General features: G+C 38.6%; 1 protein-coding gene across 9 annotated transcripts in view; it reads right to left on the reverse strand.

Moving 5' to 3' along the window:
- The window catches only part of mybpc1 (myosin binding protein C1), a 38,246-nt gene extending 21,876 nt beyond the window's left edge, over positions 1-16,370 (reverse strand). For 3 of the 9 annotated variants that reach the window (XM_053236559.1, XM_026918943.3, XM_053236561.1), the window contains exons 1-8: positions 16,161-16,370; positions 11,404-11,421; positions 10,330-10,398; positions 8,876-9,136; positions 4,607-4,690; positions 3,368-3,418; positions 2,283-2,324; positions 1,856-1,897 (exon numbers count right to left, since the gene is read on the reverse strand). In XM_053236559.1, coding sequence (XP_053092534.1) covers positions 1,856-1,897; positions 2,283-2,324; positions 3,368-3,418; positions 4,607-4,690; positions 8,876-9,136; positions 10,330-10,398; positions 11,404-11,421; positions 16,161-16,182 — 589 coding nt within the window. In that variant the 5' untranslated portion in view covers positions 16,183-16,370. The remainder of the gene's footprint in view (positions 1-1,855; positions 1,898-2,282; positions 2,325-3,367; positions 3,419-4,606; positions 4,691-8,875; positions 9,137-10,329; positions 10,399-11,403; positions 11,422-16,160) is intronic. The other 6 variants (XM_053236562.1, XM_053236560.1, XM_053236564.1 and 3 more) reach the window with 6 other exon arrangements.
- Positions 16,371-16,755: the final 385 nt, after the last annotated feature.

Consider the following 16,755-nt stretch of genomic DNA (forward strand, 5'->3'; position numbering starts at 1 on the left):
AGGTCCATATACATGAACCAGTTCTGTGGCTGCATGACTGTCACCCTTAGCATATGATACAGGAGGGTCTTCACGAACTGATTCCCTCTAGAATTGGATGAAAACAACCACACTTTTTCTGAACAAGAAAGAAAGTTGAATAAAACCTCACAGATTTGACCTGTGATCTTTATGCAAATTGGTCTTTAGCTCACAGGTTCAGGGGGATCAGTGCCTCCTTCTGTACTAAATACAAACTATACATTTGAGGCAACAGGCTACCTTTAGTAGACCTTGCCTGCCATCATATTATTTTGTCTTTTGTCTGTTTTATTGTTATAAAAACAATAGTTGGACATGCACTTGCAGCACCAGGATCTGTATATACTCTTATCTAGACCATAGGCTGCTGTGCAAACCAGACCTGATCTCATGTGGAAGCAGCAGGGCTAAAAGTCAATCATAAAAAAGAGTCACAACTCCTTCACAGACTGTTCAATGATATGAGGGGTAGACCTTGGTGCCATGTGAGCTTTCTTAATGGAAGACAGAGCCATTTGGTCATGAAATCACCCAAATGAAGACATCCTACATCTGGCTGAGATGCTGGTGGTACTTCTAGTTGTGAAACTGGGAATGTTGCACCTCAGACCAGTGGAAGAATGCATAGCAACTTTTAAGGTTTAGTCTAGTTAATTTGACAATACAAAGCAAGATTGCATCTCAGCTTCTTTGTCAAGGATAACACAATAAAATCATTGAAGTATTTCCTTGATATACAATGGTAAGTGCAACATTATATCTAGACAGCTCCTAAAATACCATTTTAATCATTTTAAAATACCATTCTGCCTTATCAGAAAGGAATGTGTCAATAGTAATGACAAGGGCATGTGCATGCACCATGAAGTCCTGAACTAGTGGTTGAGTTACGAGGTATACTGTGAGGAGTATGTCTTTCAGACATTTCTAGTGACATGGAGCTTACTATCTACAGTACCTTTGGCAGATTTTACAGAATGAATGTTTTTCATGTGAATGAAAGTACTTCATTGTACCCCATGTGCTCTGTAGTGAATTTGAGTGATTCTCCTCCTCAATAGAGAACAGTGTCAGCACTTTGAGGGGTTCTCATCCTCATCAAAGTGCTGTGACTTTTTAATGGTTAATTCTGGTTTGTAATTCTTATATCTGGTACCTATTTCATTTTTTTTTACTTTCTATTTTCTAAACAACTTGACAGAAATATTTAGCTGTGTGCTAAGCTAGCCAGCTAGCTAACTTAGCTAATGTTAGTGATGCCAGGTTTGACTGCTGTTATGTAAGTCACTGATAACGATGACAATGTAAATTGAGGCAATGATATCTCAATTTACTGTGTTACCTACAGTAAAATACTATATAGTTGTATAGTAGCAGTGAGCAATGGCAGTCGATTAACAGAACTTACCGTCAGTATGAAGTTCAGAATGGATTTCCCCACTGTAGTTTCTTTTTAAACAATAATTATTAAACATACTGTAGATGCTCTTTTTTGCTGCAGGACAGTCATATTCATTTTCCCATGGCTTATGAAAAAGTTTATCCTGCAGAAACGTTTATGCTTCCTACAAGCAAAGGTTGGGTTTTGCACTATGACGGATTAGAAAAACTCTCGTATCTTGTATACAATGCTAGATTGGTTGTGGCCAAAATTAACATGGCATGATATTCGTTATTCAGGTTTCTTTCAAACAGCCATTTTGGGAAAATGAACCTACTAACCTTGATTGAAAGTCTGTGCTCAGCTCCATCTTATTTTCACTGAACTCTTAGTGGTGAGTGTATTTTTCTGATATAAGGAAAACGTATAAATGCTATCATAATCAAGGATTACCTGAGTCTTTCCTCCCCCTGGATGACTCAGGAACGCTATCATCTAAACAAAGACAGAGAAAACGTTTACAGTAAATATTACTGTAAAGCAAGGGGCAGACACGTGTTAAGACGTGACGATCATGCAGTCATGGTGACAGATACAGACTGTGTCAGTGGGGGAGATGCAGAGTCTTTGTCAGTTTTCATTCTTTTGTGCTTTGAAGACATGTTTGAGTTGAATTGGATTTCTGACAAACATAGTTTACATTTTCAGGTTGGGTGTACAGGCATTCACTGCACAAAATAAAGTATATGTACCTATATGTAAGTGAGAGTTTACAAATATAGTGTTAAGCTATAAATGTATTACAAATTATCTTATGTGTATTTTAATCCAATGTATAAACAACAGATATCTAGAATTATATTAAACATTATATGCTTACTAGTTAGATCAACAGAAAGGTTCTTGTGTGTACTGCCATCCTCTGGGAAGAAAACACAGTATTAATTGACATCTGTTTCTGTTTTCACAGACAAAAACTTTTTTTTAATTCATTGAAGTGGTAATGATGTGCATTGTCCCTGACCATGTATAAAGCATGTAAGTGTGACAAAGACATAAACATAGTGTAAATAAGATTAGATATCTCTGTGATGATAAAATACACATACCACTTATAAATAGGTGGATACACATTCGTACCTACACAGAACAAGGGTTCTTTAATGGTTCCTAAAGGCATTCTCTGTAGAAGGGTTCTACATCAAGCTATTCCCCCACAGGGACAAGCCAAAGGACCATTAAGGGTTACAGATTTAAACCTTTTTTATCTAGTGTATACATGCAGATGTGACGTGATGTGATGCCCCTTAATATATATATATATATATATATATATATATATATATATATATATATATATATATATATATATATACACATAGCAGTTAGAATTTAAAGACTTATACCACAGTGCGGTTGAATTCTCAAATCTGATCTCAAGTCGGGGCTGGTGAGGAAACAGCTGTTTATCGTGGCTATAATATATAATATAGTATATAATATAGCAGGAACTAACTTGTCTTGTGGACGTTCAACAACATTTAATCTTAACTATAAACCATTAAAATGTGTGACGTGTTGTTCAATAATAAATTAAACATTGTAATCGTTGGCCAATCGCTGCGGTATAAGCGGAATAAGGCACTGCAGACCATGCAGTTATATGAAAATAATCCACTCTGCTTCACGTCAGGCTGCATCACACCACCCCAGCGTGGATTATCTTTGTATAACCGCTTTGAAGAGTGTTATTTATTACATATCTTCTGTTAACAATCCTCCGTCTTGCCAAAATTCTTCCCCCAAACTTTGTTCCTCTTTCTCTGTATTTCTTCTGCTTCTCTTTCTGTTCAATCCAAGCTGGTTGCTGATGTGCTCTGCCACATCAGAGCTACACTAGCACTTCTATTGTTAAATCCTCAGCAAAAAAGAGGAAATAAGAACTGGGATGTCATGGCCACCAACCTGATGGGGGCGGAGGTGATGGACTGCTGGCAGGGACTTCATCATCTTTATCTGCAACAAAAGTGAAATTGACACATACAGTACACCCACCTGTCACTGAGTTCCACGTCCACTAATATGTCAACACAGCATGCAGGCAAAGTGTGTTCAGCATCGAATACACCTCACGTTCGGCTGAATTGGGTCACATGACAACACAGTAGCAGTGACTTGAAATGAAAAAGCACATGGTCCAGCTACAGACATGATTATACAGAATGGAATGAAATGAGTAGTGTGTGTGTATGTGTGTGTGTGTGTGTGTGAAATGAGATTATAAAATGAAATGGAAGTGGAAGTGTGATGCAGCCATTCCACAGAAATTAGTTTTAACAAGCGAGCAATTTCAAACGAAGTCATGAGAAAAGCTCTAACCTTCATAACGTCTCATACAAATCAACTTTGAGTGAATTCTCAGACAAAGTGCAACCTTGTTCATACAGCAGCACTACAACCAGCACGGATAAACAAAGCCATTTTTCCATCATTACATAAATCTATTTTTCTTTATTTGTGTAGTTGCATTCCTAATACACTGCAAAAACAACATTTTAGCAAGTGAAAATATCTTGAATATAGACATATTTATCTATAAGATCACTATAAACCCAATATAAGTTTATTAAACCCTGTTCTAGACATTTTACTAATTTCAAGCTTGTCTTATTCTACTGGCAGATGATATTATTTTGTTCGAGAAATAAATTGGCTGATAAATCAAGAATATTTCAAGCTTCAAATGATTACAAATGTCTAGAAATGGGATAATAATCTTATATATGGTTTATTGTAATCTTAGAATAGATAATGCTAACTAAAATGGAATATATTCAATACATATTTACTTGATGTGAAGTGAAAAATGTCATTTTTTCAGTGTTTTTCTACAAAAAAATTGTTTCCTCCATTGCTAATACCATGCAAACATGAATGGTGCCATAACAACAACTCTTCAGACATTTAAAGGTGCCCCACACACAGATAGAATACACACAGAGAAACCTTGAATGGTGCCAAAGTCACACACACACACAACAGCTGCCATGACTAAATTGGTATCGAAGCATGTACACAGAAAAACCAACAACTTTTAATAATAGAATAAATAAAGACTGAAGACATGAGCGTGTACATAACTGCAAATACACTCAAGGAAACACACAAGCACACTCGTGAAAGTATTCTGATGCAGTGTCAGACCTTTGTGGGTGGGGGAAGGAGGGGGAACCACCGTGACTATTGGCACCGTATCAGCAACCTTCACTTCATCATTCATAGGTGGTGCTGATAGGGACAAGGCTAGGGCATGTTAGTGTTCTCTACTTCTCACTCTCTCTCTCTCTCTCTCTTTCTCTCACACACACACACACACAAAAACACACACACTTGTACACCAGTCAAAGACAAAAAGGTTTTCAAGAAAGTAATAATCAATGACTTGATATAACTTGATCTTATAATCGTAATGCAGATCAGTATTGTGTATGACAGTTTTTCACTTTCTAACTTTATTTGTTCCTGATACGTCATTTTCCCTGTGAGCAACTTTATGACACAAGAAAAGCAAGAGTGGAATATTATCAAATCATATTTATATCAAATGCACATTAATAATTTTCTGTAAAATCAAACAGCTTTCAGATGCAAAACGGCTTTCCTTTATCAATATTACATTCTTTCCTCACTAACACCACTGATATTCATTATGAAATGCATATTTGGAAAGTAAATATCACAAACAATATACTCACTGCTAATAAGCTAGCTGAAATTATTTAGTTAGGACTTTTTGAATAGTAGAAAATGCAAATAATTTAACTGTGAATTATTACTTCTTCTATACTGCAAATAAAATTCAAATAAATTAATTAACATACATGAGATGGTTTCATGAGATCTTGTTTTTTTCTTTTGGAAAATATTTAGGGTTTTTTTTCTGCTATTATACCAGACAGATTTTTGTATTAAATAAGTATTATTTAAATCATTTAATACCACCTCACTGTTGAATTCTGGATTGTGATTGGTCAGAAGGTGTTGATTAATTTTCTATAACAGCATCTATGACAGTAGCGCAGCTGCAAATCACAGGTTTATATTAATGCACTCGCTCGATTACTTTATCGTTTCTATAGTAACAGCTCATTCACAGGGCCGTGTACAGCAGACGCTCCACATAATCTAAAAAATGATTTAACAGTGACATATAATCATTGATATGGTGAAGTTTTCTGTAAGGAGACTTTTATTTATAGAGTGAGTGTCAGATATCAGCACTTTATAACGTTCAGTAAGTTTTCCATCTTCAGGACAGAGGACTTTACAGCTTCTGGTTTCTTGGCAATATTTTTTTTACAAATTTTTTGTCTTATTAACTTCAAGAGCGACTGTTTGTAGCTGCTATAACGTAAGTGAGAACAGGAACTACAAATGGTTAAAAAAGTATGATGTGTTATTCTTTAATAAATTAAACATTGTAATAATTGACAAATTGATGTTGTATAAGAGGAATAAAGCACTTTGGGACATACTGTTTTTAGAAAGTAATTATTTGAGGTGGTAATGAAGCACACTACCCCACCCCGTCACTGATTATTTTCCTGTAACAGCACACCCCATCATCTGTTATCCCTTACATATAACCTGTATCTGTGACCTGACTTAGACTTAAGCCTCTGTTGAAATGTAGAGACATTTAGTTCCAGACTGAATACAATGCATTCATTGTAAATGCTCATTTCTAAGTTGGACGCGAAGCACAAGGCAATGCTTACTATTTCTTTTGTTTGTTAAGTAAAATCAATTCAGTACTTCTATACCGTATGATACAGTACTTCAGCACATTCTGACACCAAATTCAAGTCTCATGCAAAGGAAAGCAGTTCTCCACCGGTGCAACGTTAGATTTTACAGAGCACTGGAGACAGAACATATAGTGTGGTGACTATGAAAAGGACTGTAAATTTGTATTTGGCTGAAGTGTGTTTTAGAGACATGGAAAGAGAGAGGTTTCAAAAAAAAAAAAAAAGGCATTACCTCCATGATACAGAAACACTGATATGAATATTCATGACTTCCACATTTTTAATTTGGGATGGGATACAGTAATGGTTTAGTGATTAAACAAGGTTAATAATGTATTCTTCAACCCGTTTAATGATTAAATCCATCAGTATACGTGTGCCAGTCTGGAAAAACCCATCGCATTGCTGTGGCTGAATTCAGGCAAACAGCCAACAACAAAACAAAGCTGGTTTTTGGCCAGCAGCGGCTCGTGTCCATCGATTTTGGGGTTGCAGGATGACATTAATAACAACAGCCCTCCAAAAAGATGGAGCCTATCGCACTTGTTTTAAGTTACAGGCTACTATTAACTACAAATCTAGTGAATTTTAGAGTAACCCTGTAACCTATTTGACAGTCGACAACACACAGTCATCCAGCGTCCAGTCTAGCAGCTCGATTTGAGCAGTTTTAGTTGTACAGCTCAGCTACAGTACATCTCAGAAATCACACAAAAGACCTGAAGCTAGCACAAAGAAATGGACACTGGAGATGAGAGACATGTTTCTTCTTTTCCTAAGCATTTCTGTTCGGAAATAATTACCTAACACTTAATTCTTATGTACAGACATTATCCACTCCATAATCCCCCTTTTCTTCTCCCAATCTCTGCAATATATTTTACAATAGAAATAATTCTGTACATCATAGACACTCTGTCTGCACTTACACTTTGCCTTTTTTCCGGAGACGTATTAGATTTAATCTGATTATTTGCTATAAAACAAGATCTTGGTGTCCGCAGAGTGTTTTTAATCTAGTCCAATCTGGCAACTTGGTTGTTAACTGTCATGTCCACTCCTCCTTCTCCACTGAAAATGTTCACAGAGCGAGTATGGGGCAGTGAACATCCTGCCATATGGACTTCTATTTGATCTATTTGCTAGTTCTTATTTGAACTTATTTGAATGATTACTATGAAGATCAATATTTGTTAAACAGCTGATATAAATGGTGGGGCTGTGCACCACCTGCCCCATGGACAGACGAGCCAGCACTGGGTTGGGCCAGAATTGTTTTTTATTGTCGATGGCATACTTTGACACCTCTGCTTTCACCAAGAATGTACATATACACTCACCGTCCACTTTATTAGCAACACCTGTACACCTGCACATTCATGCAGTTATCCAATCAGCCAATCATGTGGCAGCAGCACAGTTCATAAAAACATGCAGATACAGGTCAAGATCTTCAGTTAATGTTCACATCAAACATCAGAATGAAGAAAAAGTGTGATCTCTGTGACTTTAATCATGGCATGGATGTGCCAGATGGGCAGGTTTGAGTTTTTCAGGAACTGCTGATCTCCTGGGAATTTTACACACAACAGTCTGTAGAGTTTACAAAGAATGGTGCGAAAAACAAAAACCACTGAGTGAGTGACAGCTCTGTGGGGAAAATGCGTTGCTGATAAGAGAGGTCAGAGGAAAATGAGCAGATTGGTTTGAGCTGCCAAAAAAGGATGAGCTACAACAGCAGAAGGCCACATCAGGTTCCACTCCTGTCAGCCAAGAACAGGAATCTGAGGCTATCAGACTCACTGAAACTGGAGAGCTGAAGATTAGAAAAAAAAAAATCACCTGGTCTTTTCCCAGTCTTCAGCTGTCCAGTTTCAGTGAGTCTGTGCTCATGATAGCCTCAGATTCCTGTTCTTGGCTGACAGGAGTGGAACCTGATGTGGTCTTCTGCTGTTGTCGCTCATCCACCACAAGGTTCAGTGTGTTGTGCATGCTGAGATGCTTTTCTGCTCACCACCGTTGTAAAGAGTGAATATATGAGTTACTATAGACTTCCTGTCAGCTCAGACCAGAGTGGTCACTCTCCTCTGATCTCTCTCATCAACAAGGTGTTTCAGCCTGCAGACCCTCCACACACAGGATGTTTTTTGTTTTTCGCACCATTCTGTGTAAACGCTAGAGACTGTTGTGTGTGAAAATCTCAGGAGATCATTAGTTTCTGAAATACTCAAACCTGCCCATCTGGTACCAACAGCCATGCCACGGTTAAAGTCACAGAGATCACACTTCTTCTGATGTTTGATGTGAACATTACCTGAAGCTCTTGACCTGTATCTGCATGATTTTATGCATTGTGCTGCTGCCACATGATTTCAGTGTGAAATGAAAGGGAATCTTTGAATGCAGTTTTCTCCTTTTTCATGTCTGTGAAATGAAAAATCAGGAAAGTCGGTAGTTTATATAGTAGGGTTTTCCCAGGCTGCGACACGTACATCATTGGTGTCATGGAGAATGCTGAACTCTTGAGTGCTTATTTTTCTGTAAAGCTGAACAGGCAAAACTGTATAAAATAAAAAAGCTTTTAGAGAAAAGCTTTTTTTTGGTGACAGCAATGTTATGTGCCATGCTCGCCATATGTTCATAGATTAAAGACGGCGATACTCACCAGGAGATGGAGGGTGTTTAGGAGCCTCCTCGACCTCACATAATTGCACCATTTTAACAGGTCGCGTGGACTCTGGCTTCTCCTGTTCATGCACTACAGGCTCTGTCACTATTGGCTGTGGCTGTGAGATCTCTCTCACTACTGGCTGTTGCTCAGCAACCTCAGTCAATATTGGTTGTGGCTCTACGGCTGCAGGTGTTATTGGCTCTTGCTCTGGTAGAGTCAGTTTGTGCTCTGGGTCTTTGACCACCGCTTCAGCCTCTGCACAGGCATAGCAAACACAGCCAGCTGGAGCAGCAAGCAAACATCTGCAGCCGAGCAACACAGCTGTATACTACATGCTATGCATAGATGCAAAATTGATTAGAATCGGATGTTAGATTTCCCAATCAGATTTTCATTTTACTTATCCAGTTTAACATTAAAGATAAGAGATTCAATGGGATTCTTGAATAATCAATAATGAAATCTTGAGTATCAGTCGATATCGATACCCATCCCATACTGTCATCTTTAAAAACTACTGAGCTTTAAAATGTGGGTTTTTTTTTTTACTGAAGCACTTCCCAGTTAAACTCTTTCCCCCAAAATCACTTACATGGTGAATATAATAAACACAATAAAGTATAAATTATAAATATAATAAAATCTATCTTAACAAAAGAAACATTTCCGGTTCTAAAAAGAAATTGCCTTTCTAAATCCAGTTCAAATCTTTGCCATTTGTTACAGGATCCAGTATCCAATTTTTGCTGGCATCAGCCCGATAACAATACTGGGTCTCAGATTGGTGCCATTTCTAGTATTTATATATTGTGTTTACATTTTCGATTATATGGTTTTGAAAAAATAATCAATGAGTCGTCCCAATTCTAACCATGGTACATCTATGACACGTCCCCAGTAAACAAAATAACACACTCAGAAAGCATGGTAGTATCGCACATTTGGGATTATTCCAGTTTTGGCCAATATTTATTGTAAAAAGTGCATCCATGCCTTCTCTTGAGTGAGTTTGGAAATATTGTGCTTACTGGTTTATACTGTAGCTACAAGAGAATTGCATCTTATTGCATACACATCAACACAATGTCTAATACAGGCAGCATAAGCAGAAGTAAGGACAGATCCATGAAGCAATGCAAGCGTTAGTGTGTAGTGCTCAGGTGGGAAAAGTAGTGCTCAGTGACAGAAAAGTGAGCATTGGTGTGTGACATTGTGTGTGTGTGTGTGTGTGTGGGTGTGTGTGTTTGTGCATGTGTGTGAGTGCATGCACTTCGTGAAAGAAAGTCCACATTGCTCTATTTCTGTGATCAGGTCAAGTTGTGCTCTCAGTGATCAAGAGTTTGTGGAAAACCAGAATGCACACAGGGAAGTGAACGTGTTCTGGGTGAAGATTAAGAAAGAAGAAAGAAGGGAGAAGGAATTAAAGGAAAAGGTTGCACACAACCTACCTGGTGGAGACACCTCAAGGGAAATCTCAGCTGGAAGCACAGCCTCCCCAGTGCCTGCGGCTACATTCTCTGAGTGTGTGACAAACACAGCGCAAATGCAAGCACCACTTTCACAGCATGAAGCGTCAAACATCTCACACGCTCAGTCGAAAAAACACAGACACACACAGACGCAAGATGCAATACCACAGACATACTGACACCTATATGCATATACACGGGATACACAGATACAGGCAAGACACAACAGCTTTCAGTATACCACACACACGCACAATATCTGTACAGTAAAAGAATTAGGACAAATGCCATTGAAAGGAAGTGAAGGAAATCTGAAATTCATCAAGACATTTATTTCTACTTCGGTCATGTGGTAGTAGAGAAAGATCTCCTTTTGCAATTACCTCATTAAAACATTCATGCAAATATCAAGTGGAAAGGTCACTGAGGTCTAAGGGTGGATAGTTTTTCTGCAAGATGGCTACACTTCTGCCTTTATATCCAGTCCTGCCAAATTATTTTAAATATCTTGTTGACCTCAGCATCTGAAATTTCATCAGCTGATCAGTATTCTGTCCTGAAGCTGAAGGACAAAATCTCTTAAAGTGTGTTAAGGCACTGAAATCCTTGACACTATAGTGTCAGTAGCTGCTGCTCTAACTGACACAACAGTACAGCCTCTGGTGGGCTTTGGTTTGGCCATCAACTACCAGCACTGTGGTGACATGGGCTCTATAAGGATGTTATAAAGCTCATTAACTCATCATCACTGATGTGAGTAGTGATAGGATGCCATTACAGGGCAGACTGAGCACATTGACACTGAGTAGTGTGAATAAAGTGAACATACATTTATTATACAAATCCCTCAAATCAGAAATAAAAGAGCAGAAAAGTAATACAGAGTAAAGTATGGAAAAAGTCCTAGTGAATACAGGAATGAAGCTAAACAAACCCTTGAACAGGTAAGTCATCTCTGTTTACTGAAATCATCTTAACAAAAGAGTATTGAAAGTGATACGTATTTTGCCATCTTTCACCTCGTATGCAACAAGGCAAACTTTCATTACTCACCTTCAGGCTGACCATCCTCTGTAAAAAAAAAAAAAAAAAAAAAAGATCATGAATGAAGAATCATTCATTTCTGTGGTTTATATCCATCATCTCAACGCAATCTTACTAATTGATTCCCAAAACCATCGCAGCACAAAGATCATTGTTAAATGGTATAGCAAGCATCACATTGAACACCATCTCTACCCCAGTTCTGAGGATCTTAACTTGGGAAACTGGGTCTGGGCCGAACAGAACAGAACCAAACATAACAGAACAGAACAGTGTATTTTCAGGAAATAAATCATTTGGTTAATTTGATGCATTTATTGACACAACCCCAAACCAGGTGACTTAAGGACTGGCCCCACAGGATTAACAAACCCATACACAGTTCAGTATAGCAACGTTCATAAAGCTTGAATTAAACCCACTGCATCATTTATACAGAACCAGAACTGGTCATGTGACAGAGCACCTGACTCCTCCTAGACTAGACAAAGATGCCTGATCATCTGTGGTTTTATAATTCACATCTTCACATACATGCCACAATATTGTCATATTGTTATATAATATTGCCCCAGGTAACTAATGATCAGGGGTGGACAAAAAATACTGAGAAATTATACTTAAGTAAAAGTATAGATACTGTGTCGAAATCTTACTTGATTAAAAGTGGAAATATTCGGCCAAAAAATATACTCAACTGAAAGTAAGAAAGTTGCTACTTTTGAGCATACCAAAAAGTAAAAAGTAAGTGTTTTTAACTGATGAAATTAAGTTTATGTCGTGTTTTCATGTGGAAAAAAAACGTTTATTACTTATTAAGGTTATTAAAACTGTTAGAAGATATTTTTGTTTTGCAGCAACATCATTTAAACATCATTTTAAAAAAGTTTGCAATATATACCATATTTTATTTAGCTAGAATTTGACTCGCTGCTTAGCCAGTGATGCTAGCTCCTGGAATCGATGCTAGTCTAACCGGGAATTAGCAAACAGGCTAAGAAGCTAATTAGTGAAACTTATCTCAACAAGCTTTTTCAAATTAGATGGAGTTCATGCCTTCTAGGGAGGTAAAGAAGGCGCAATATTTTATGTTAGTCTTTGTTAGTCTTATGTTAGTCTTTGTTTTCTCCAGTATGTTAAAGCATTTTACTGAGGTAGGGCCAGGGACGAACATCCTCAATTCCACCCTGCACGGTTTGGCATGAGAAGGTCACAGGAGGTGACGAACTGGCACAATGCTTCATAGAAGTTTTTGATGAACTTGATTGGATGCTAAACTGAGCCCACTATAATGTATATATATATATATAATGTAACTGTAGCATACAGTGATTTGCAGGATTAGAGAAGAAGATACATTTGTGATTTGTAGTGAGTACTTTGAAGGCCTAAATAAAATTTTTAGGAATAAACTTTTTAAAGGTTTTTAGTAAAGTACAAGCATTCAATTTCAATAATACTCAAGTAAAGTATAAACATGCCAAAATAGCAGTTAAGTAAAGTAACGAAGTACAACTACTCAAGTATTGCCCACCCCAGCTAATGTTATCTGACTTGCATAATCGAGTTTCAGAAAGATGATTTTTTCCAAAGCCATAATGTCCTTTTGTGATAACCATAAGTGCAGAATCGTGTGGGTAACCACAGCGGACTTACACTGACAATATACTTATGTTTTAATAACATTAGGGTTATTATTTAAGGTTCTTAATAACATTTTCCATTGTATTTTATAACTGGTGTTTCTGCTAAGCTCTCGTCTCATCTCCTCTCCTGTCAGAACCCCTGGGAGCACAGGTGCTTGTTTATACTGGTGGAAATGGTATGTATGAAACATATATTGCATGATGTCAGTATTGACTTCTGAGCCACCGTTATGGTTCTCCTCGCCCCTTGCCTCCTTACTCGCACAGTCTCCTATGAATACTGGGAGGACGCCAGGCGATTTCAGTGCCTAGAGGAATCACAGAGACCAGCTGTTCCATTTCTGTCCCCTTGTTGACTTAAATGCCACGTGAAAACTGCTGCTGAGAATGAGCCAGAAGAGACACCTGTGCTTCGTTCCTCCTTTAGCCATCGGATATATTTGACTTTTTGCAGCTTTCCAGTGTCCTGTTTGTTGTCTTATCTGTCTATCATGTTCATTATTCCTCTTCTCTCTTAGAGTTAACTATCAGCTTCCCAAAAACTTCGATAATGCTATCAGAAAACAAATATGACAAGCAAATCTTCCACCAAATAGTTTAGTATTAGTAGTTTTTGTTTTTCAGTTAAATGCAGTAGCTTTTCTTTGTTGTATTCCACCCTTTTTTGGACTTCATCCTATTGTGTGAGAGATGAAATGTCAAGAGAGAATATTCGAATACCTATAAAGATCCCCCCACAGGCTTCCCTTCAATACACCATATTCGTCTGCCACTAATATGTCACACATCTCTTTTGGAAGCCACAGTTCAGCTTTGGCTGTGATATGGCTCACTGCCCGGACTCCCTCTTGTCTCTTCACACCAAGAATGTAACTGATGGGGCAGGTATGCTCAGCTGTCACTGGCCCTTGTTGTGTGGACAGACAGGCTCATACTGATGGCACACTGAGCCAAACTGCTGTCCCTGTCTCACCACTTTTATATAAACCATCTAACATGGATCCCACTTACTAAAAGAGCATTTTCATCCACATGCTGTTTTTAGTCTGTGACAGTGTGAGAATGATTAATGCTATATGAAGCAAATGATTTTTTCAGGTCAGAATAAAAATCATATAAGTAGAAAATAAGGAATATAACAATAGGATTTCAAGAGAATAAAACAATGTGGCGTATAGGAAACTAAACTGGGAATGAAAAGAGTCCTCTCAGGCAGAAGTGCTGAAATGTCAGTCGTGTTTATGCAGTTTATGTCATGATGAAGTATGGCATGAGATGGATGATGCAGTCTTTGGCAGGGATAAACAGCGAGAGTGATGGCTGACTGTAAATAAAGTGAGGTGTAGACATGGGCTTTCCCTGATCTGCGAGGTCTCAGAGGTTAGAGAGAATGCCCACAGTGAGAGCTGTCCATGCACATGACTTTCACTAAACATTGCCTTCATGTTTTACTATTTTGATATATATTGTTTTCTGGGTCTCTAATGCACATGATGCACACATATGTAATCTGTCATCCGTCCTAGAAACACCACAAGAGTCAGAGTTCAAATAGACAAGGGCTCAAGATTCCTAGCATGGTATAGGCATAGAGTAATTGAAGAAGAGTAAAAGATCTAAAGAGAGAGACAGATTATGTGTGTGTGTGTGTGTGTGTGTGAGAGAGAGAGAGAGAGAGAGAGAGAGAGAAAGAGATAGGAATAGGGATTAAAAGTCTGCTCATTCTGAACTATTCCCGGGTCTAGGAATCCAGTTCCCGAGGGTCCCGTGCCCAACTCAACCCTCATCCTGCCTTTTAAAGCCCCTGCAATTTGGATCAACCTAAACTTTCTCTCCTTCAGCTGCCCTCTAAATTTAATGAAAACAAAACTTTTTTATATATATATATAAACAACCCTGGCCATTAGTTAATCATTAGTTAGTCAGTCTGTACACGGCAGCTATTCACGGAGGATGCCTTTGCGAAGAAGCAGCCAAGCTCTGTTGCTGAGCAAGTCAAGCATGTAAGATGGAAACTTCTAAAGCTCTCCTAGCTGAAATGCTATCACAGCTATCTTAAGTCACCTTACTTCACCAACAATACCACGTTGATGTGCTAATGGAATTTTAGTCGAAAAATTTGTGTGTGTGTGTGACAGCTGTGCTGCGCATCACGAGCCCTTGCACAGACTGCATGATGGTGATTTTGACCATGTTTGAGCACCATCAAAATAACTGACTGACATGCTGGTGTTGCAAATCCTCTCCTTCCATCATGTAATCCTCATTATCCCGAGATGGAAGGAGCCATTTGGGAGAGTTACCTCGACTGGAAAGTATTGCAAGCAGATCACAGTACATAAATGTGACAACCTGACAGCAAAGGAAATCATTTGTACCACTGGTTGTTTATTACTGGTGACAAATTTGTGAGAGATTGCATACATACAGATCAAATGGACTGGAAAGAAAAAGGTTTATAGGTCCCTGGGGGAATACTGCACAAAATAGAGCAGTAAGAAAAGTAGTCTTAATCCTCCATTTACTGCCATAATGTTGTGCCCTGTTACTTCTCCCTAACAACGCCCACATAATCACCCCTGACATATCCGTCCCATCCCGAACACCTGCTTGGCCCTCTTGTAACCTGCCAGGCTGTCAGCATGGCATCATCCATCATGGATGAAAATGCTGAACATCCTGCCTCCTTCCACATGCTTGGGACTCACCACCATTCCACCCCCCTAATAACCTTGACTTCAGCCTATCCATCAACCATGCACTCACAACAATAACAGCTTTTTATAAAGCACACTCTTTGTCTCCTCCTCTCTTCTCGTTCCTTCACTGGCTGAGCTCGATGTAATACAATAACAATTCCTAAGTCACTTTCTGAATTCCAGAGGGTTGATTTCAAAGCTTTGGATGGTGCTAGGATCACTTTGAACATATTTAAACAAAAGGACATGATGAAATTATTATGTAATGTGATGTGATGCAATATTTATTGGCTGTACTATATATAACCCATAAAACAGAACTATTATTTATCTCGAAACTTCATTAAGGTTCTTTATTTCCTGATAAGCGTGCGTGTGTGTTCTGAGTTGTGGCGTGTCGCCTACACTGTGTTACTCATACCTTTCTTTGTGGGCTCAGGCATCTTGAGCTGTGTTCCACTAGATGTGTCACCAGATGAGAGCCCTCTGCCCTGAGTTAATGTCGGGGATTGGAGATTGCACCCAGGTCCTTCACCCTGCAGACTGTAAGGAGGAAGAAAAGATGAAGAACGCCTCAGGAGAGAGCTGAGCTGATGACAAGTAGATGGCAGTCCCTTGGTGACAGAGGAAGTGGCAGAACTGAGGGAGACAGACTAAGTGGGTTTATATAGCACTGGCCTGGGCCACTCCTCTATCTTATTTGATCATGATGCCCAAAAGCATCTGAGTCCCCTCTCACCCCCCCTTACAACAGTTTAGGGGATTAAGGGTGGCTTTTAGTCCCATCCCCTTCATGCTGCTGCTGACAGGAGCATGACAGAGGTGAGGCTTGGACTGCAACAAAAATGTTCAAAATTGTGATCCATTCCCAGATCAAACCATTTCGGGGAAACAATTATTTTGGGCGAGTTTTCATTGGGACTCATTTGGTTTTAGAATAAAAAATCTTGTGTCCTTCATAACTAGGGCTGGTAAAACCCTAATAATCATAGTGAGGATGTAAGTTCTTCAGAATT

The sequence above is a fragment of the Pangasianodon hypophthalmus genome, chromosome 9, assembly GCF_027358585.1.
Source record: "Pangasianodon hypophthalmus isolate fPanHyp1 chromosome 9, fPanHyp1.pri, whole genome shotgun sequence".
In the NCBI taxonomy this organism is placed as follows: domain Eukaryota; kingdom Metazoa; phylum Chordata; class Actinopteri; order Siluriformes; family Pangasiidae; genus Pangasianodon; species Pangasianodon hypophthalmus.